Genomic DNA, 23,156 nt, shown 5'->3' with positions numbered 1-23,156 from the left:
TAAGGTTTAATTGATTAAAGGTGTCAACTATTAGATACTATGACAAAATTTGGATTTGAACACAGGAACTGTCTGGTTCCAAAACCATGACTTTTTCCAGTATACTTCATGCTTCCAAAACATATGACCAGCCTTTTCTGTACACATGCTAATCCTATCCGTGTACCAAAGCCTCATGATTTGTTCCCAAAGTTACTATATGTTTTATGTAAGTTTTTTGCTCTAATGAGATTAGACTAGAAACAGTCTTTCAAAAATGAAAATAAAAAAGAAGCAGTCTCCTGTTATCACTTTGAGAAAGATTTGATATTTCTCAAAATTCAGTGGTATCAGTAAGGTCGGGATTTGCAAATGGTGTGCAGTTGATATATAACTAAAGCCAGAGTTTCAGTGTTGCATTCACTTTCCAGAAAAAGAGCTCAGCATAAAATGCAGCTAATAGTAAGGTTTTGTTTGGGTTTTTTGCATAATAAAAGTCGTAACTGAGCAACATTAGCTACAGACACTCCTCCCCATAAATCCATGGAGACTCTGTGAAAAGCATTTCAGAGGAATACAAACCCCAAGTAGTCTTTGGCAAGGGGTAATTTGCCATGATGATAGTTAAATAGGGAGAATACTGAGTAGCTGGCTACAAAGAAGCATCTGAGAGTAAAACTAGCTATAGTTGAAGTCCCTCAATTGAAAATGAATGTAAATTTTCTCACATGTGGCAGCCTAAATTGGTCTCTTCTGTTTGTAAGGCAAATTTGGCAATGAATACCAAGGAGTTTAAATCATAAGCTTTGAGCTAATAATCCCACTCCTAAGTATTCGTTTCAAGAAAATAATTCATAAGATGAATACAATACATATTTTTTATAACAGCATCATTTATTTATAACTGGCAAGAAACTGGAAGCAACCTTATTTTCCAATAATAAAAGAAAGGTTGAGTACATTTTGATATTTTAATTCTTTGAGTTATTATGCAACCATTAAAAAGACGATTACAGTGTACAAACAAAAAAAGAGTATTCAGTGAAGGGCATAGAAACAAAATATAAATATGCAGTGATTACAGACATGCAAATACACAAGCTGATAAAGACTAAGAGGGGAAACAAAGAAACGAAAATATTGATGTCAGTTTGGTGAGACTACAAGAGTCTTTAAACATTAAAATTGTTTCCTTTTGTAGTGACCATATTCAGTTTTTTAGGGGTCGTTCTTCTTTTTCCAGATGTGGTTTTTATAGAATTATGTTTTACATTTTTTCCATCACTGGAAGAAAAAAAAGAATTATGTTTTATAATTATTTTTGGTCAGAAGATTATTTTACAAAACTACATATGGAATATTCCAGCCAATTATGAACTATAGAGAATTACTAATTCAGAAATACTAATACTATTGTTTTAATTTGCAGTGAAGGGAATTTGGCTACAAAGCAGATCGTATTCCTTCAGAGGCCAGTTATGTGGAATTCAGCTGTTCAAACACCAGATGTGAGTAAAATTGATGTTTTATTAACTGAATGTTATATTGAAGCATTTAATCCTTAAACTCTCATTGTAATTCCAAATGAGGAAGCATGGACATGATATGGTAACAGTCCTCTGAACCAACCTATAAGGGAAATGTGCTAGCAATCAGGCAACATGAAATAGTTCCAAAGGGGATTCTAATATGCCATCTCAAAATATGCCATTTTTGCATGAGGATTATTTTGAGCTGAAGGCAATTAAGAAACAGCAGACACAGGGGGAACTCTCTGTCCTCTATCTTTCTGCTGAAAAACAGGGCATATATTTCACTTTATAAAGGTGACGTAAATTTCCATTTATAAAGGTGTCTAATCACCAGAGACAATTCCTACTGATAAGTCTGCAAAAACAAACCTTACTAAAATAAGCTTGATCTTCCATTAGTTTACCCCATGTATTTGCCTTCTCACAATTTACGTCCCCAGAAACCCAAACTCCTTTTCCTTTGTCTAGTCACCTGTCCACAACTTATCACCCTTTGTTAAAATGGTATATAAACTCCTAGATCTTCTACACCGAACTGCCTCATTGAGGTTTTGCTACTTTTCTGTGAAGAGACTGTGTGCATTGAAAATAAACCTTTTCTCCTATTGATATGTCTTTTGTCAGTTTAATTTGTCGTTCTCAGCTACTGAACCTAAGAGGATAAAGGAACAGTTTTTTCTGCCCCTGCCGTTCTAAATCTTGTGAATGTGCCTGATCTTGCAACACATCCATGCAACCCTTGGCTATCTTGACCTTTGGCAACACTTTTCTTTTATATTATCTTCTCAAGTCTGTATTTTTTCAGCACTTTGCTGAAGGGCTATTCTGAGCCTCAAGTGACCTTGTTCTTACTGGATGCACAGCTAGAATACAATGATTGAATGAGGAAATCTGGGTATTAATAAAGCATAACTTGCAAAACAAGAAATTTGCAAATGGACCAGAAAACTATTTAAAGTGATTCTTTTTTTGTACCTAAATCAAGAAAACACTGTTTTATGTTTTGGGGCAAAGCTGCAGATATTTGAAAAAATAAAACATTATTTAGTAAATTTTAAAGTTATCTAAACTATCAAAGAGCTAGACTGACTTTGTGTATAATACAGCCATGTTAAATTGTCTCACATTAATTTTGGAAAGAGGCTGGCTAGCTCAGGAGGTAAATAGGTAGATAGGTAGAGAGGTGGATGGGAAGATGGAGAGGCAGGAGAATAGAATGACCAAGTACACGGATATTAGAAAGATCACATTAAAGCCCGCAGGTGAGCACTGCACTCCTCCACAACAATGAGATTTACTCAAGTTCATTTTATTAAGAAATATTCTGGGCCGGACGCAGTGGTTCATGCCTATAATCCAAGCACTTTGGGAGGCCAAGGTGAGTGGATCGCCTGAGGTCAGGAGCTCAAGACCAGCCTGGCCAACATAGTGAAACCCCTTCTCTACTAAAAATACAAAAAATACACCCAACTGGGCAGGGTGGTGGGTGCCTATAATCCCAGCTGCTTGGGACGCTGAGGCAGGAGAACTGGTTGAACCCTGGAGTGGGAGGTTACAGTGAGCCGGATTACGCCATTACACTCCAGCCTGGGCAACAAGAACAAAATTTCTTCTCAAAAAAAAAAAAAAGATTTCTCTTCACCATCTTTTCTCTTACCGGGGAGCCGCTGCCATGAAGTTCGAGCTGTGCAGTTTCAGCGGGTGCAAGATCTACCCCGGACACGCCAGGACCGACGGGAAAGTTTTCCAGTTTCTTAATGCAAAATGCGAGTCGGCTTTCTTTTCCAAGAGGAATCCTCAGCAGATAAACTGGACTGTCCTCGACAGAAGAAAGCACAAAAAGGGACAGTAGGAAGAAATTCAAAAGAAAAGAACGCACCGAGCAGTCAAATTCCAGAGGGCCATTACTGGTGCATCTCTTGCTGATGTCATGGCCAAGAGGAATCAGAAACCTGAAGTTAGAAAGGCTCAGTGAGAACAAGCTATCAGGGCTGCCAAGGAAGCAAAAAAGGCTAAGCAAGCATCTAAAGAGACTGCAATGGCTGCTGCTAAGGCACCTACAAAGGCAGCACCTAAGCAAAAGATTGTGAAGCCTGTGAAAGTTTCAGCTCCCCGAGTTGGTAGAAAAAGCTAAGCTGGCAGATTAGATTTTTAAATAAAGATTGGATTATAACTCTAAAAAGAAAAAAGAAAAGAAAGAAAGAAAGAAAGAAAGAAAAATATTCTGTCTAAGCCATGCACAAGGGCTCACACCTGTAATCCCAACACTTTGAGAGGCTGAGGTGGGAGAATTACTTGAACCCAGGAGTTTGAGACCAGCCTGGGAAACATTGGCAGACCCTGCATCTACAAAAAAATAAAAAATAAATTAACCAAGCATCGTGGCACATGCCTGTAGTCCCAGCTACTTGGGATATAGAAGTGAGAAGATCACTTGAGCCCAGGATTCAGCACTGCAGTGAGCTGTGATAGTGCCACTGCATTCCAGCCTGAGTGAGAGTGAGAGCCCGTCTCAAAAAAAAAATGAATAAATAAAAGACATATTCTGCCTAAAAGAAGCAAAGGTGGGAATATGTAGAGAATGGCCAGAAAAAGTTGTCCTTTCTTTTTTCCCCAAAGCAAACTTCTCATCATGTCATAATCTCTTTATTTTTTCTTTCTTTTTTTTTTTTTTAACATTCTACAAATGGCCATTATTTTTAGGAAAAATCATCAGAATTCACAGCCTCATGGAGTTTTAATTTACTGAGGGCCATGAAGTTGTGTTTGTGAAAATATAAGATCAAAATCCAGCTACTTCAGAGTCACTTTTACTTAATATTAGATATCAGATTTTTAATTTCCTGAAAATACTTAGGCTCTTTTTGTTTATCATATTTTACTTTTTTATGTGACAGGGACTCCCTGTGTTGCCCAGTCTGGTCTCAAACTCCTGAGTTCAAGTAATTCTTCCACCTTAGCCTCCCAAGTAGTTGGGTTACAGGTGCTCACCACTGTACCCAGCCCTTTTTTGTTTAACTTTGATATATCCAGTAGTGTCTAGTCGTAACTTTTCTTTGGGTAATCTTTATATTTCACTGTAATATAAAATTACTGGTTCATTTACATAATGGGAAGTAAATAGAGTTGACTTGTATCAATGACAAATCTAATAATAATTATCTTATAACTTACAATACTGCTTCTAAATGGATTTACTATTTCTTCATTTGACAAGTGTTTAATTTTTCTAGTAAGAAATCTCAGGATCTTGAGAGTATTTCAGGGCAGAACAGCTTAGGTAGGAGCCAAAGTGTCTAACAGCTATAACAGAAAGCTGATATGGAAATTCTTTCAGTTTTAACATAAGGAAATAATTTCTTACTATACTTCAAAATGGCAGTAATACTCTTGGGAAAGTAAACTATTAATATCACTACAGAGTTAATTTATTACCAAAAAATTAATTCAGCTATCTCATATATATTTATGAAAGTTGTATTTATAATATGCCTTGAAAAAATTTATGCAGTCAGAGATCCATAAAAGCACTCTTCTTTGTTAATACTTTGAAATCAGTTATTGTTTGGAAAGGGTTGATGGGGGGATTGCTTCATTTATAAAATATTTCAAAGAATTTTTTCAAAGATGTTTAGCTTTAAAAACAGTTGCTAGATATTTCAGACATTACAAGTGTTGTCCTAGGATTGTCAGTGCATTTTCATTAAACAATAAATTTCATGGGGAGTCTGACCTTTGAAAAAAATTTCTCTTGTTTCTTTTACTAAGACTAATGTCAAGAAATATAAGACTTTTTCTATCCAATTTCACTCACCACGGAACAGTACTGTTACATTCAACAAACCCATTTCATGCCCTTGTTGTGGAAGAGGAAATTGAGAATTGCACAATGAAGAAAGCATATCATTGGAATGTTTTCTTCTGAAGTTATGGAGACCTTTACTTTTGGAATTTGTTTTATATTTCACAGATATATCTTATGCAATATTCTAGATACTTGCGAATGTTTTTAAACATGAAAAATGTCATTTCAAAATATTTAGACTCATTTACTGCCTCAGTTTTCTCTAAGCTATTAAGAGATAATTCATTTTAGTAAAACTAGAAAACTATTAGGGAAAAAACATAGGAGAAAAATCTTCATAAAGTGGAGCTAGGCAGAGTTTTTAGGAGCCAGGTACAGTGGCTCACACCTGTAATCTCAGCATTTTGGGAGTCTGAGGCAGGAGGATCACTTGAGTCCAGGAGTTTGAGACCAGCCTGGTCAGCATGGCAAAACTCTGTCTCTACAAAAACTACAAAAATTAGCTGGGCATGGTGGTGAGCACCTGTAATCCCAGCTACTTGTGGGGGTAAGGTGGGGAGATTGCTGGAACCTGAGAGGTTGAGGCTGCAGTGAGTCATGATCACACCACTATACTCCAGACTGAGAAACAGAGTGAGAACCTGTCTCAAAAAAAAAAAAAAAAAAAAATTTTTTACACAGAACACCAAAAGCATAATGTATTTAAAAATTGAAAAAGAGACTTCATCAAAATATAAAACTTTCGTTCTGTGAATGACATTGTTAACAGAAGGAAAATACAAGCCATAAACTGAGAGAAAAAGACTCAGAGATTATATACATAGCAAACGATTTTACCCAGAGGGTATCAAGAAAGGACTCTTACAATTCAGGAGTAAGAAAACAATTTAGTTAAAAAATAGTTAAAAGACTGGAACACCTCACCAATGAGGATATGTAAATGAGAAATAAATACATGAAAAGATATTTCAATCACTAGTCATTAGGGGTGTGCAAATGCAAACTCATAATGAGATATCATATACCTGTTAAAATGGTTAAAATAAAATATAGTGACAATACCAAGAACTAGGGAGGATGAGTAGCAATCAGGACTCTCATACACAGCTGCTGGGGATGCAAAATGGTATATCCACTGTGTTAGTCCGTTTTCACGCTGCTGATAATGACATACCTGAGACTGGGCAATTTACAAAAGAAAGAGATTTAATTGGACTCACAGTTCCTGAGTGGCTGAGGAGGCCTCACAATCATGGTGGAAGGCAAGGAGGAGCAAGTCACATCTTACATGGATGGTGGCAGGCAAAAAGAGAGCTTTTGCAGGGGAACTCCATTTTTAAAACTATCAGAACTTGTGAGGCTTATTCACTATCATGAGAACAGCATGGGAAAGACCTGTCCCTCTGATTCAATTCCCTCCCACTGAGTCCCTCCCACAACACATGGAAGTTATGGGAGCTACAAGATGAGATTTGGTTGAGGACACAGAGCCAAACAATATCATCCACCCCGGGAAACAGTTTGGCAACTTCTTATGAAGTTACAGACACTTACCATATGATCCAGCAGTCCCCTTCTTGGGTGTTTACTCTAGAGAAATAAAAACTTACATTCACACAAAAACCCTACACACAAATATTTGTAGCAATTCTATTCATAATCACCTCAAACTGGAAATAACCCAAATGTCTTCAACAAGTGAATGAATAAACAACAGTGGTACATCCATACAATTAAATACTCAGAAATAAAAAGGACTGGGCATGATGATTTACATCTGTAATCCCAGCACTCTGGGAGGCCAAGATAGGTGGATGGCCTTCAGGCCAGGAGTTTGAGACCAACTTGGGCAACTTGGGACCCTGTCTCATAAAAAAAAGTAAAATAAGATAAAGTCTGTTTCTACAAGTAAAACATAAAAATAAATAGGAATAAACTTACTGATACACATAACTTGGATGAATCTCAAAGGTATTTTGATGAATAAAAGAGCCAGCCTCAAAATATTACAGACTGTATAATTCTATTTAAATGACATGCTCAAGAAGACAAAACTACAGTGTAGAGAATAGATCAATTGTGGCCGGGCGCGGTAGCTCACGCTTGTAATCCAAGCACTTTGGAGGCCAAGGCGGGCGGATCACCTGAGGTCAGGAGTTCAAGACCAGCCTGACCAACATGATGAAACCCTGTCTTAAAAATAAAAGAAAAGGAAAGAAAAAGAAAACACGAAAGAGAGAAAAGAAAGAATAGATCAATCGTTTCCAGGGATTAGGGCTGGTGAAAGGGTGTGATACAGGGATATATAGAGGAGTGTTTTGGGGTGGTGGAACTGTTCTGTGTCGCAAATGTGGTTAAATCTATACACATATTAAAATTCGTAGAATTGTACATCCCAAAGTCACTTTTACTGTATGATAATTTAAAAAATAAAATGTCAAAGAATCATTTGCTCTTTAAATTGCCTATACTATATTTTTTGTGTCTTTATCCTTCAGTGAAGACTGTCCTTGGGTCATGGAATGCTTATGAAGCTTAGTGAAGTTGTTAACTTCTCTTTTCTCTGTGTGGTGTCGAAAGGTCAGGGTCTTTTTATCTTGCTGTTCCTTTCATCTATTTTTATGTTTCTTTATTTTGGGGAGAGGCCTCTAAATGGATTCAAGGAAATGATAGCTATGCTGAGTAGGGTAAAAGACTCTAATCAGGACTTTATCTCCATCTGTTAAATGTGCTTTTCAAGTTTTCTTCCAAAACCTTTCGTAATTTTTTGTTTCTTTTGAAGACTCAAATAAAACTCATCAGATTTTTTGTATTACCTAAAAGTCTCTATTTCAGTTAAATTTTTGAGTCCATACTTCCCCTTGATACTTATTTACAAGAGATAAAAAGTCACTTAAAGAATTTGATTGCCACTAACTCAGAGTCAGGTTCTTACTCGGTAGTCTCCAGAGTAGACAACAAACTCTGAAAGGGATTCCAGGGACCTGGAGGGCAGGGAGAGACACAGCCTCGGCTACACTCTCCAAGCCCCCATTTCCTCATCTATAAAATATGGCCAACATTAGGACATGCCACAGGGCTCCTAGGAGAGTCAGTTAGAAAACATATGTAGATGTGTCTGGCACAGTGCCTAGTAATATGAGATGTTGCTAATTTTTCATGGGAATATTTTTCTTTCAATACCAGATGATTAAGCACTACTAACTATATGGAGAAACTGAAGAAAAATCTGGACACTACAAATGAGCCTCCATTTTCTCCAGCTAAAAACGACGTTCAGCTAGTAGAGAGAAGAGCAGTGGGCCAGTCATGGTGGCTCTCACCTGTAATCCCAGCACTTTGGGAGGCCAAGGCAGTTGGATAGCTTAAGCCCAAGAGTTTAAGACCAGCCTCAGCAATGTGGTGAAATCCCGTCTTTACAAAATATACAAAGATTAGCCAGATGTGGTGACACATGCCTGTAGTCGTACCTGCTTGGGAGGCTGAGGTGGGAGGATCCCTTGAGCCCAGGAGGTAGAGGTTCCAGTGAGCCATGAGCATGCCTCTGCACTCCAGCCCGGATGACAGAGACCTTGTCTCAAGAAAAGAAAAAAAAAATGTAGTATATTGATATTTTTTGATATTCTAAAACACTCACAGCCATGCACAAATATGCATATATAAAGCAAATATGGCAAACTATTAACAAGTGTTGAATGAGGTGGTAGGTACATGGGTGTTTATTATACTATCCTTTAAACTTTCTGTATACTTGAAGTTTTTCATGACTGAAAAATTGGGGCAATTATTTTAAGTTAAAAAGCATGGCTGGGAGTGGTAACTCATGCCTGTAATCCCAACATTTTGGGAGGCTGAGGCAGGTGAATAACCGGAGGTCAGGAATTCGAGGCCAGCCTGGCCAACTTGGTGAAACCTTGTCTCTACTTAAAATACAAAAATTAGCCAGGCATGGTGGTGGGCACCTGTAGTCCTAGCTACTGGGGAGGCTAAGGCAGGAGAATCACTTGAACCCACAAGGCAGCAGTTATAGTGAGCTGAGATCACACCACTGCACTCCAGCCTGGGCAACAGAGCAAAACTCCATCCCCCCCCCAAAAAAAAAAAAAAAAGCACTAGCCACCAACAACTTTTTTCTGTGCTAGTCGTTAATTAGTAAATATTAGTTACTAAGTTGCTCCATCAAAAAGATCCAGTGGAGACTGGCTTAAATACAATGGAAGACTTTTCTCTCTCATAATAGTCTAAAGCTGGGCAGGCACCCAAGGGTGAGTAATGGCGCTACCTGATGACTGGTCTGCCCTGCCACCCTCAACATATGGCTCTTGCCTCAGGACTGCTGCTGAAGTTGTTACCATGTCCAGCCAGGGAGAATCAGAAAAGAGGAATTCCAAGCATGGTTCTAAAGCAATGACCCCCAAGTCATAGACCTCATTTCTTCTTATATTCCTTTGGCTTGAACTTATTTTTGTCACCACATGTATGTGCAGGGGGTCTGGGAAATGTAATCTGGCAACTGCATGCTGGTAGCATAGTGAAATACCATATGCCCAGCTAAAAACTGTGGAGTGTTACAGGAGGAAGGGTTCTGTTATTGAAAGAAATACGGAGGTGTGGCTGGCAAGATGGCCGAATAGGAACAGCTCCGATCTGCAGCGCCCAGCAAGATCGACACAGAAGGCGGGTGATTTTTGCATTTCCAACTGAGGTTCCCGGTTCATCTTATTGGGACTGGTTGGGTGCAGCCCAGGGTAGGGTGTTGCTTCACCTGGGAAGTGCAAGAGGTCGGGGGATTTCTCTCCCCTAGCCAAGAGAAGCCATGAGAGACTGTACCAGGAGGAATGGTGCATTCCAGCCCAGATACTGCACTTTTCTCCTGGTCTTCGCAACTGGCAGACCAGGAGATTTCCTCCAGTGCCTATGCCACCAAGGCCCTAGGTTTCAAGCACAAAACCAGGCATCTGTTTGGACAGACACTGAGCTATCTGCAGGAGGTTGTTTGTTTTTTGTTTGTTTGTTTGTTTGTTTGTTTTTTCATATACCAATGACACCTGGAATGCCAGCAAGACAGAACTGTTCACTCTCCTGGAAAGGGGGCTGAAGCTAGGGAGCCAAGTGGTCTGGCTTAGCCCCCAGGGAACCCAGCAAGCTAAGATTCAGATCCACTGGCTTGAAATTTTCACTGCCAGCACAGCAGACTGAGGTTCCACTGGGACACTCAAGCTTGATGGAGGGAGGGGCATCCGCTATTGCTGAGGCTTGAGTAGGTGATTTTACACTCACAGTGTAAACAAAGCCATCAGGAAGCTCGAACTGGGCGGAGCCCACTGCAGCTCAACAAGGCCACTGCAGCCAGACTGCCTCTCTAGATTCCTCCTCTCTTGGCAGGGCATCTCCGAAAATAAAGGCAGCAGCCCAGTCAGGGATTGATAGATAAAACCTCCATTTCCCTAGGAAAGAGCACCTAGGGGAAGGGGTATCTAGGGGCACAGCTTCAGCAGACTTAAACATCCCTGCCTGACAGCTCTAAAGAGAGTGGTGGATCTCCCAGCACAGTCCTCAAGCTCTGCTAAGGGATACATTAACTCCTCAAGAAGGTCCCTGACCCCTGTGTCTCCTGACTGGGAGACACCTCCCAGTAGAGGCTGACAGACACATTATACAGGAGAGCTCTGGCTGGCATCTGGTGGGTGCTCCTCTAGGACAAAGCTTCCAGAGGAAGGAACAGGCATCAATCTTTGCTGATCTGCAGCCTCCACTGATGATACCCAGGCAAACAGGGTCTGGAGTGGATCTCCAGCAAACTCCAGCAGACCTGCAGCAGAGGGACCTGACTGTAAGGAAAACTAACAAACAGAAAGGAATAGTATCAACATCAACAAAAGGATGTCCACTCAGATACCCCATCCAAAGGTCACCAACATCAAAGACTGAAGGTAGATAAATCCACAAAGTTGGGGAGAAACCAGCATAAAAAATTTCAGGCCAATATCCCTGATGAACACTGATGTGAAAATTCTCAATAAAATACTGACAAACCAAACCCAGCAGCACATCAAAAAGCTTATCTATCACAATCAAGTTGGCTTCGTCCCTGGGATGCAAGGCTGGTCCAACATATGCAAATCAATAAACATAATCCATCACATAAACAGAATCAATGATAAAAAACCACATGATTATTTCAATAGATGCAGAAAAGGCCTTTGACAAAATTTAACAGCCCTGCATGCTAAAAACTTTCAATAAACTAGGTATTGATGGAACATATCTCAAAATAATAAGAGCTATTTATGACAAACCCACTATCATACTGAATGGGCAATATCATACTGAATGGGCAAAAACTGGAAGCATTCCCTTTGAAAACTGGCATAAGACAAAGGATGCCCTCTCTCACCACTCCCATTCAACATAGTATTGGAAGTTCTGGCCAGGGCAATCAGGCAAGAAAAAGAAGTAAAAGGTATTCAATTAAAAACAGAGGAAGTCAAATTGTCTCTGTTTGCAGAAGACAAGACTGTTTATTTAGAAAACCCCATCCTCGGCCCAAAATCTCCTTATGCTGATAAACAACTTCAGGAAAGTCTCAGGATACAAAATCAGTGTGCAAAAATCACAAGCAGTCCTATACACCAATAACAGACACAGAGAGCCAAATCATGAGTGAACCCCCATTCATAATCGCTACAAAGGAAATAAAATACCTAGGAACACAACTTACAAGGGGTATGAAGGACCTCTTCAAGGAAGAGGTCCTATAAACCACTGCTCAAGGAAATAAGAGAGGACACAAACAAATGGAAAAACATTCCATGCTCATGGATAGGAAGAATCAATATCATAAAAATGGCCATATTGCCCAAAGTAATCAATAGATTCAATGCTATCCTCATCAAGCTACCATTGACTTTCTTCACGGAATTAGAAAAAAAACAAAAAAAAAACTACTTTAAATTTCATATGGAGCCAAAAAAGAGTCTGCATAGCCAAGAAAATCCTAAACAAAAAGAATAAAATTGGAGCCATCACACTACCTTACTTCAAACTATACTACAAGGCTACAGTAACAAAAACAGCATGTTACTGGTACCAAAACAGAGATATAAATCAATGGAACAGAACAGAGGCCTCAGAAATAACACCATACATCTACAACCATCTGATCTTTGACAAACCTGACAAAAACAAGCAATGGGGAAAGGATTTCCTGTTTAATAAATGGTGTTGCGAAAACTGACTAGCCATCGATCCCTTCCTTACACCTTATACAAAAATTAACTCAAGATGGATTAAAGACTTAAACATAAGACCTAAAACCATAAAAACCCTGGAAGAGAACCTAGCCAGTATCATTCAGGACATAGGCATGGGCAAAGACTTCATGACTAAAACACCAAAAAAAAATGGCAACAAAAGCCAAAATTGACAAATTGGATCAAATTAAAGACCTTCTACACAGCAAAAGAAACTATCATCAGAGTGAACAGGCAACCTACAGAATGAGAGAAAATTTTTGTAATCTCTTCATTTGACAAAGGGCTAATATCCAGAATCTACAAGGAACTTAAACAAATTTACAAGAAAAAAACTGACCAGTGCCCCAGTGCAGGGAAGAAAGTGCCATTCTCAAATTTTGTACATTTTCTGAGAGTGAATCTGTCAGGTTCCACTGCATATATTAAATTCAACAAATTTGGTGAATAGAAATAAACAGGAAAAGAACCGAAGAGCTGATATTTGCACTTGATGAATATCAAATGCATTTCCACTGGGTGCCAGTGGGAAATGTGACAAACACCAAACTGTGTCCAACTTGGGACCAGGAAGGTGGGCCTTTGTTGAGGAAGGATATACTGTTGACTTTGTGATATATAAGACAGGTCTCAGTTAATTTAGAAAGTTTATTTTGCCAAGGTTGAAGACTCAAGCCCATGACACAGCCTCAGGAGGTCCTGAGGACATGTGCCCAAGGTGGTCAGAGCACAGTTTGGTTTTATACATTTTAGGGAGACATGAGACATCAATGAACATATGTAAGATGAACTTTGGTTCAGTAGGAAAGATGGGACTAAAACCGGGAGGGGGCTTCCAGGTTNACTGGATAACTTGAAGCTGAGATGACTCAAAGCAGGGAGGGGGCTTCCATAGGTAGATAAGACACAAATAGTTGCATTCTTTTGAGTTTCCGATTAGCCTCTCCAAGAGGCAATCAGATATGTATTTATCTTAGAGAGCAGAGAGGTGAATTTGAATAGAATGAGAGGCAGGTTTGCCCTACGCCATTCTCAGCTTGACTTTTACTTTTAGCTTAGTGATTTGGGACTCCCAAGGTTTATTTCCCTTTCACAACTTTTCCCTTAAACTTGCCCAACTCCAGTAACTTGGCCAAGAAAAAGATGAGCTGCCTCTGAGCTGCCAATACACTCCTTTCTATGCAACCCCCTGGGGCTGCCTCTTCCTGTACAAACAATGTCATAAACGGCATTACATTCCACAGTAGCTCACAAAATCTACCTTAATAAAGCTGTTTGTTTACTTTGTATATTTGCTGTAAAAACCAGCAGAAAATACCCCAGTATTTTACACACTACACTTCTTTTATTTTTTTTTTCAAAATTTTTTTTATTTTTTATTTTTTTAAGATGGGGTTTCACCATATTGGTCAGGCTGGTCTCGAACTCCTGACCTCAGGTGATCCGCCCACCTCAGCCTCCCAAATTGCTGGGATTACAGGCGTGAGCCACCGTGCCCGGCCACACTACATTTCAACAGACAAATCATTAATAAACTTTTGTAAGATCAGCCTGCGCATTCAATTTCTATGATTTTTCTAAGAATTTTATAATTTTAGCTCTTACATTCAGGAAAATGCAATCCTAGTTCCCAACTAACACATAAATGAATGTTCAGTAAATGGGTTCTTTGTAAACTGGGAAGTTACTATGATTTTTAAATGTATCTTTCAATCTATATTCAGTTTTATGTGCCTGGGAGTATATGATCATGTTCTCTAATATCTGCCATGTTATCAATGTTAAATAAGCTTTTAAAAGGGCCAGATGCAGTGGTTCACACCAGTAATCCCAGCACTTTGGGAGGCAGAGATGGGCAGATCACCTGAGATCAGGAGTTCAAGACCAGCCTTGCCAACATGGTGAAACCCTGTCTCTACTAATAACATAAAAATTAGCTGGGTATGGTGGTGCATGCCTGGAATCCCAGCTACTCAGGAAGCTGAGGCAAGAGAATTGCTAGAACCAGGGAGGCAGAGGCTACAGTGTGCTGAGGTTGCACCACTGCACTCCAGCCTAGGCGACAGAGCAAGACTGTCAAAAAAAAAAGGCTCTTAAAATGAAATCTCATCAGGAGTCTGAACATCACAAGTTAAACAGCTAATTATTCTTGTTGTGCTTTCCTTTTATTGACTTAGCTACCTTATTTTTTTCATATATATATATGACCTGATGTATCACTATGTTGCCTAAGCTGGCCCCAAACTCCTGGGCCCAAGCAATCCTCCCATTTCAGCCTCCTGAGTAGCTGGGCCTACAGGCTTATGCCACTTCGCTCAGCTAGATACCTTATTTTGACCCAAGTTTCATCGGCAGAGACCATGTCCCTTTATTCTGGACTAAACCAAGAACATTCTCTGCCCTCAGTAAATATTTATCAGCGAAAACATCTACAGATGATCAGAGAGTCTGAATGAGCTGAATTGAATTATTGAGCGTTTATACTCTGTCAGGCAGAAGCAGTTTGCAGCAGGACTTCACCCTTGAAGACATTCTAGACACTCGCTCAAAATAAACTCAGTCTGAATTATCCGTGTGTATTAGTCTGTTCTCACACTGCTAATAAAGACACACCCATGACTGGATAATTTATAAAGGAAAGAGGTTTAATTGACTCACAGTTCCACGTGGCTGGGGAGGCCTCACAATCATGGCGGAAGGTGAATGACGAGAAAAGTCCCGTCCTACATGGTGGCAGGCAAGAGAGGGCATGTGCAAGGGAACTCCCCTTTATAAAACATCAGATCTCATGAGACTTATTCACGGGATGAGACCCACCCCCATGATTCAAGTACCTCCCACTGGGTCCCTCCCACAACACATGGGAATTACGGGAGCTACAATTCAAGAAGAGATTTGGGTGGGGACACAGCCAAACCATATCACTGTGACTCCTCTGTGCAGCCTGTGCCTACATGAAATGGGTGTAAGGTGGCCATTGAAGCACTTTTTCTGCTGTATAGATCCCAACTAACACTAAGAAGAAAATGGTTTCTACCTTGCTTTGTTCTCCCAAAGTATGATTTCAACAAATTTATTTCCTTAGAGATGTCCTTGAGGGCCGAGATGTGTACATACGTATCTGCCAATGAGAATGATGTGCCAGGAACCTACAGAGAGTTGCAAAACAGGGATAATGGAGTTCACTTCTATTGGGTGGAGAGGGGAATGTGGAGGTGGCCCTGAGCTGGTCGTTGAAGATGAACAGGATTTTGAAGAGCCTGGGGGGTGGGGAGGTTGGGAGGAAGGACATTCCAGGAGGCAGAAAAGCAGCATATGTTAGAGCAGAGGGACAGGAAACACTCATCTTTTTAACTCCTGGTCACCAATGTCTTGTGTTTCAGAAGAAAGCCAGCCGCCACATAAAAGGTGAAGACAAGAACAAAGCCACCAGTAGGAGCATCGGATTAGACACAACCGCATCACAACCTGCAGAGAGCAGACACCCACCTGAGGAGTGCCCCCTTTCTCCCTCCAGGGAATGCTGGACAAAGGAGGGGAGGCTGGCACAGCACAACAGCTTCTCTGGGTTCAGCAGCAGCGACAGTGTCCTCCGGGAATTAGATGACGGACAGTTAGATCAGGAAGATGGAGTGACTCAGGTCACTTGTATGTGAGCCATGAGGTGAAGCAAAGGAAGGCCCTGTATATAATTGTTAAAATCACTGCCAACTGACCTTATTGTATTACTTTCTCTGCATTTATGTAATATTTTTTAATTTTTCCAGACTCAACCTTTCCTCTAATCTATGTAAACTTTGGCACAACTTCCCAGACAAGGAAGAATAACCAACATATTTATACATTTAGAATCATATTTACACGTCTCTAAACTAAAACATCTGGTTAAACAGATGTCCCATTTTGTTACTACATGATAATCTGTTTCAGCTTATGAATGTACAAAGTAGACTTTTCTTACAATTCTTGTTAAGGAGACTGAATATCTCAATCAGTGTTTTACCTAATTAGAGAGGGTTCTCAGGAAGTTATAGTCTTATTTAAGCTAAAAAATAATCTCTCTCTCTCTCTCCTTTCTCTCTCTCTCTCTCCCTCGAACACACATACACACACACACACACACACACGCACATACACACACAGAGCTCATTAGTGAAAATAAATACCTATTTCCCAAGTATAATAATTAATCCACGTTTTATCTTTAACTATAGCATGTATATACAAAGCAAGTCCCTATATGTTAAAATATTTTTTGAAAAAATTCTTTTTTATATTGTCTTTCTTTTAAAGGGTCACCGTGTCACCAACCCTGTACTGATTCGTTGCAAGTAAACATTATTGCTCCTAATAGCCTAAAAATGCAGACAGCAAAGCAGCATCTCTTAAAATTCAATATGAAAAGAACCCATAATCTCAACACATAAATACCTTAGTAGACAGTAAGATTTCATTTGTTTAAAGTGCAAGTACTATGAAGAGGAAAAACATCAATTTCAAGTGGAAACTGAAGTCTTTTCCATCAGTCTAGATTTGAATTCTGCTTTTATTGACTTGCTAAATCCTGCAGAATGTTGAAATCTAGAATTTTCAATCCAGCAGGAGTAGAAAGATCTCATAGCACATGCAATATGTACGATAACCTATTTGTTTCATCTTGCTTTTCTTTCCCCTTCTAATAGAGGTGGCTCTGCCTTGACCCAGTCTTTAACAATCTTTAAAATTCTACGAAATAGAGGATTTTCATTTATCTATGAAAGGCTTACTTTGAAAGATGGAATCTTCAAGTGAGTTACAACTTACTCTATCATTGATGAATTCAGCCTATTATCTATTTTTATTAACATTGATGTTGACATTGTAAGATTTTAATAATAAAACATCATGTTTATTGGGTTATTGTTTTATTGAACACAAATATTTATATGTTTTGCTTTTTTTGTTTTTTGGGTTTTTTATGGGTTNTTTTTTGAGACAGAGTCTTGCTCTGTCAGCCAGGCTGGAGTGAGTGTTACAATCTCAGCTCACTGCAGCTTCCGCCTCCTGGGTTCAAGCGATTCTCCTGCCTCAGCCTCTGTAGTAGCTGAGACTACAGGTGTGTGCCACTGTACCACCTTATTTTGTATTTTTAGTAGAGACAGGAATTTACTACATTGCCCAGGCTGGTCTCAAACTCCTGAGCTCAAGCAATCCACCCCCATCAGCCTCCCGAAGTGCTGGGATTATAGGTGTGAGCCACCATGCCTGGCCCTCATGTTTTATAATATAACAGATATATATTACATGTTATCAAATGTATAGTATATCTAAACTAAGTCAGTCTCCATGAACTGCTGATAAAATTAACAGGAATTATTCCACTTTTATTATCCAGAGGTAACAGTATAAAGGAATTTAAGAATATTCTGCTCAGTCTTATTCTATAGAAATAGGTATCAACAATATTTGCAGAAATGGTTTTTGACTTTTAGATGGACTTGAGTTCCATAGTCAAAAGTTAGTGGATTTTTGGTAGAAACAATCAATGCTTCCAGAGTCCACGAAATACAATGAAGTTAGGAAGCACAAAGAACAAATCAGAAAAATCTGTTTTTCCCAATGCCAGAGTCTGTGAGAGGTAGAGACTCCTTTATCATTCAGTCCATATACATAGGGGATTGGAAGCAGTCAATTAAAAAACAGAGACAGAAATTTACATTTGACTAAGAAAAAACTCAGAAATATAGCAATAGCTTTTTTTTTTTTTTTTGAGACAGAGTCTCACTCTGTCACCCAGGCTCCAGTCTCGGCCCACTGCTGCCTCCCAGGTTCAAGTGATTCTCCTGCCTCAGCCTCCTGAGTAGCAGGGATTACAGGCATGCACCACTACACCCAGCTAATTTGTATAATTTTAGCAGAGATGGGGTTTTACCATGTTGGCCAGGCTGGTCTCGAACTCCTAGCCTCAGGCAAGCCACCCGCCTTGGCCTCCCAATGTACTGAGATTACAGGCATGAGCCACTGCTCCCAGCCAAGCAACTCGCTTTTTAAAAAAATTCCTGTAAGCATACTTTTTCATTTTTTCTCCCCTCCCCTCTCAGTTTATTTTTAATCTGTTATTTCTTCTTATTAAAATAACTTTTATTAAAATTAACTTACTAGTCTGTCATAGCCTCAAAACCTATTTTAGAAGCATTGCTCCAACAATTACCCTTATGTTAGGTGATGAATTTGTATGATAGTGAATAATTTATGACCAAGTAGTTCTAGAGCATTTTAAATATGCATAAATAATTCTGAGTCTATTCTTTAAAAAAAGAACAAGGCCAAACGCGGTGGCTCATGTCTGTAATCCCAGCACTTTGGAAGGCCAAGGTGGGTGGATCACAAGGTCAGGAGTTCGAGACCAGCCTGGTCAATATTGTGAAACCCCGTCTCTACTAAAAATACAAAAGTTAGGTGTGGTAGTGGGCGCCTGTAGTCCCAGCTACTCAGGAGGCTAAGGCAGGAGAATTGCTTGAACCAGGGCGGTATAGGTTGTAGGGAGCTGAGATTACACCACTGCACTCCAGCCTGGGCAACAGAGCAAGACTCTGTCCCAAAAATAAGTAAATAAATAAAAGAACAAAACTTGGACTCTCTATGCCTAAGGAGTTAAATGTGTCTAATCTTATCATTACCTGCCAGTTATGTATTCAGTTCTTTTTATAATACTATGGATTTCCTTAGGGGCTCTGGCATGTTAATTTTTAATACCTGTAAGTTATAATGAAAGGTATCAAGAGCCCAGATGTGGGGGTGAAGATCTGCCAGTCCCCTTGGTGTAATATCTATGGCATTTTCATCATAGTTTTCAATAACCAAGCATTAATTCCATTTCCTTTGGACTGAATATCACCCTGTTATCTTTCATGGACACATTTAACACCTACCTAATCATCAGGGAAAGCTCTATCGGTGTCACTACAATGCATTTCAGTGAAAAAGAAAAGGAAAAGTCACCCTCTTTGAGAGATTCTAGGACTTTTAGGAGGAGGAGAAGCAGGAGACAGCACTACCATCTACCCAAACCACAACTATCTCCAAATCATTTGTGTTATCAGGAGCAGATGTTTATATATTTGAATATAAGTGTACCAGATGCATTTTCATATCTTTCATTCTGGAGTGGAGGGGGAGCTGTCTTGTTTTCTTACCCTTGCCTGTTATTGATTCCTCACAGTTCTTCTTGGCTAGAAGGAATGTGGCCCTTTCCCTCTGCATATGGTTAAGGAGGATTTCTTTCTCTTAACCCTTCAGGGCCCCAGAGTAGTACCGTATGGAAAGAGCAAATTCAGATAGAGAATCAAATGAAGTGAAATTGCTAACAATGGGGACAGTCTATAACTAAGTGCACATATATAAAAATTTACTGGTGGATACATGGAAAAACTAGCTAAATGCTCCTCGTCAGAACTTGTAACATATCTATTTAAATAACATTTGTTGGCAATCTATCATCCCTTGAGAATGAATTTTATTTGTGCAATAGTGCAAAGTTTGCAGAACCAGGTCTGCCGGATACTTAAGTTCTGAGACGGTGTTTGAGGCAGAAAATAAGGCAAAACTGTAAAATAATAAGCCTTAGTTGTGATGAGGTTCATAAAGTTTTGGTTGAACCGACTGCAAAAAACGGATTCTAAAAATGTGAGCATTCAAATTATTTTTGTAAAAATATCAACTAATTAAATCAATAGAGGGAATAAATAAATCATTTATGTATAGGATAAATGTGTAAGTATCAAGGTGAGTTTTTTGTTTGTTTGTTTGTTTGAGACAGAGTCTCACTCTGTCACCCAGGATGGAGTGCAGTGGCATGATCTCGGCTCACTGCAGCCTCCACCTCCTGGATTCAAGCAAAAAATTCTGCCTCCTCAGCCTCCGGAGTATCTGGGACTACAGGCACACACCATCCTGCCCAACTAATTTTTAGTCAAGTAGGGTTTCACCATGTTGGCCAGGCTGGTCTTGAACTCCTGGTTTCAAGTGATCCACCCGCCATGACCTCCCAAAGTGCTGGGGTTACAGGCGTGAGCCACCGTGCCCAGCCAAGGTAAGTTTTTGAAGGCTTATGTAAGCCACATTACCTATAAGCAACAGAGCTTACCTTGGCTTACTTAGCAATAATGGAATTTTTTGTTGTTTTGGGTTTTTGTGGGGGGTTTTTTTGTTTGTTTTTTGAGACAGTCTCACTCTGTCGCCCAGCCTGGAGTACAGTGGCATTGTCTAGCTCACTGCAGCCTCAATCTCCTGGGTTCAAGTGATCCTCCTAACTCAGCCTCCCAAGTAACTGGGAATACAGGCATATGCCACTACATTGGGCTAATTTTTGTATTTTTTATAGAGACAGGGTTTCACCATGTTGCCCAGGCTGGTCTTGAAATCCTGGGCTCAAGCAATCCCTCCCACCTTGGCCTCCCAAAGTGCAGGGATTACAGGCATGAGCGCAATAAAGGAGTTTATTTCAAAAGATATCTGGAGAACAGGTGCAGTCACTCACACGTATAATCCCAGCACTTTGGAAGGCTGAGGCGAGCATATCACTTGAGGCCAGGAGTTGCAGACTCTTGTTCTACAATACAAAAATTAGCCGGGCGTGGTGGCTGGTGCTTGTGGTCCCAGCTACTCAGGAGGCTGAGGTGGGAGAATCGCTTGAGCCCAGGAGGCAGAAATTGCAGCGAGCCAAGATTACACCACTGCACTCCAGCATGGGCAACACAGCGAGACCCTGTCCCGCCACCCACCCACCTCCAAAAAAATATCCGGAATTGGACTTTATCAAAATTTAAAATTTCTGGCTGGGCACAATGGCTCATGCCTGTAATCCTAGCACTTCGGGAGGCCAAGGCAGGTGGATCACTGAGGCCTGGAGTTTAAGGCTAGCCTAGCCAACATTGCAAAACCCCATCACTATTAAAAATACAAACATTAGCCAGATATGGTGGCATGTGCCTGTAGTCCCAGCTACTCAGGAGGCTGAGGTGGGAGAATTGCTTGAATCCGGGAAGTGGAGGTTGCAATGAGCTGGGATCTCACCACAGCACTCCAGCCTGGGCAACAGAGCAAAACTCCATCTCAATTTTTTTTAATTTTAAATTTCTGTTAATCAACACCTGTAATTTAAGAAATTGCAGGCCACAGACTAGGAGACTATATTTGCAAAGCATATATGACAGAGGATTCATATCACAAATATAGAAACAACTCCTCTAAAATCATAAAGAGATACGACACCTAATTGTAAATGGGAAAAAGGCTTAAACAGACACTTCACAGAAGAAAATATACAGACCTCTGCTTCTAGAAAGATGGAATAGATTCCTCCCATGATCTATAACTAAAAACCCTGAACATTGTATGTAAAACAAAAGTAAGAAGACCAGTGGTCAGTTCCCTGGTTTTATTTTATTATTATTATTATTATTATTTAAAGAGACGGGGTTTCACCATGTTGGCCAGGCTGGTCTTGAACTCCTGACCTCAGGTGATCCACCGCCTTGGCCTCCCAAAGTGCTGGGATTACAGGCGTGAGCCACCGCACCCAGCCCCTTGGTTTTATTTTTGCCTCATATATCTCAGACTTGGAGCTAAAAAAGCCAGCAACTTGGAAATACTAATGTTCCAGACAAAAAATCTCCAGCAAAAGCCTAGTAAGACCAAATATTCAGACAGTAACCACTCTACTAGAGCCAAATACCGCAGAAGAACCTGTGGCCCCATCCCCCTCAACACCAGCAAAAGCCAAGTGGGGTGCCCAGATTTCCACCCTCAAGAGACTATAACAAGGGGCCCTAACACCCCATCAAAATGGTGACAGAGAGAGATTAGAAGGAGCTGGGACTTTCATACCCTCTGGACAGTAACAAGCCCCCCAGCCCTCACGCCACAGTGTCACTGGAGATTATGCAGGGAGCTTGAACTTCCACTCCCACCAGAGTACTGAAGCACCCCTCTTCTCTCCACTGGGGTGATGTCAGAGCAGTCTTAGTGGAGAGTTAGGACTTTCACTATTGCCACTACCACTGAGGTGTCAATGGAGATGATAGAGAGTTAGCATGCCCACCTCTGCCCATAGGAGGGAAGAACCTCCCCGCTTAGGTGTCAGCAGATGTTGAGTGGGAAGACGGGTCTTCCAGCTCCACTTGGCAGTAACTAGGCAGTAGGCCCCATTCCCCTGCTGGAGTAGTGTCAGAAAAAGCCAAGTAACATAGAAGGCATAAATAATACCCAGAGACATATCAAAATGCCCAGGTTTCAATAGAAAATTACTCATGCCAAGAACCAGCAAGATGCCAAACTAAATGAATAAAGATAATAAAGAGATACCAACACTGACTGAGATGACAGAGATGTTAGAACTATCTTTTAAAAATTTTGAAGCACCCCTGATAAAAATGCTTCAATAAACAATTATGGAATAAATTTAAAGATAGAAACTCTCGGCAGAGAAACAGAAGTTAGAAGAACCAAATGGAAATTTTAGAAATGAAAAATATAGTAACCAAAATAAAAAGCTCAGTGGATGAGTTAAACAGCAAAATGGAGGGGACAAAAGAAATCTATGAACTG

At 40.1% G+C, this 23,156-nt stretch overlaps 1 protein-coding gene and 1 pseudogene across 3 annotated transcripts in view; both read left to right on the top strand.

Annotated features, from left to right (window-relative positions):
* RFTN2 (raftlin family member 2) overlaps positions 1-17,461 on the top strand; it is a 69,095-nt gene extending 51,634 nt beyond the window's left edge. Inside the window, exons 8-9 of one of the 2 annotated variants that reach the window (XM_017545172.1) lie at positions 1,409-1,487; positions 15,956-17,461. In XM_017545172.1, the coding sequence (XP_017400661.1) occupies positions 1,409-1,487; positions 15,956-16,225 (349 nt within the window). In that variant the 3' untranslated portion in view covers positions 16,226-17,461. Of the gene's footprint in view, positions 1-1,408; positions 1,488-15,952 lie in introns of both variants that reach the window. The other variant, XM_017545171.1, reaches the window with a different exon arrangement.
* On the top strand, positions 3,149-3,713 carry LOC108315716 (annotated as a pseudogene). Its single transcript, XR_001830054.2, has one exon. The product of XR_001830054.2 is annotated as a 60S ribosomal protein L24-like (transcript).
* Positions 17,462-23,156: the final 5,695 nt, after the last annotated feature.

The sequence above is a fragment of the Cebus imitator genome, unplaced genomic scaffold (genome assembly GCF_001604975.1).
Source record: "Cebus imitator isolate Cc_AM_T3 unplaced genomic scaffold, Cebus_imitator-1.0 Scaffold178, whole genome shotgun sequence".
Lineage (NCBI taxonomy): Eukaryota > Metazoa > Chordata > Mammalia > Primates > Cebidae > Cebus > Cebus imitator.
The sequence above is the reverse complement of the archived record's forward strand: the minus strand, read 5'-3'. Positions and strand labels throughout refer to the sequence as shown.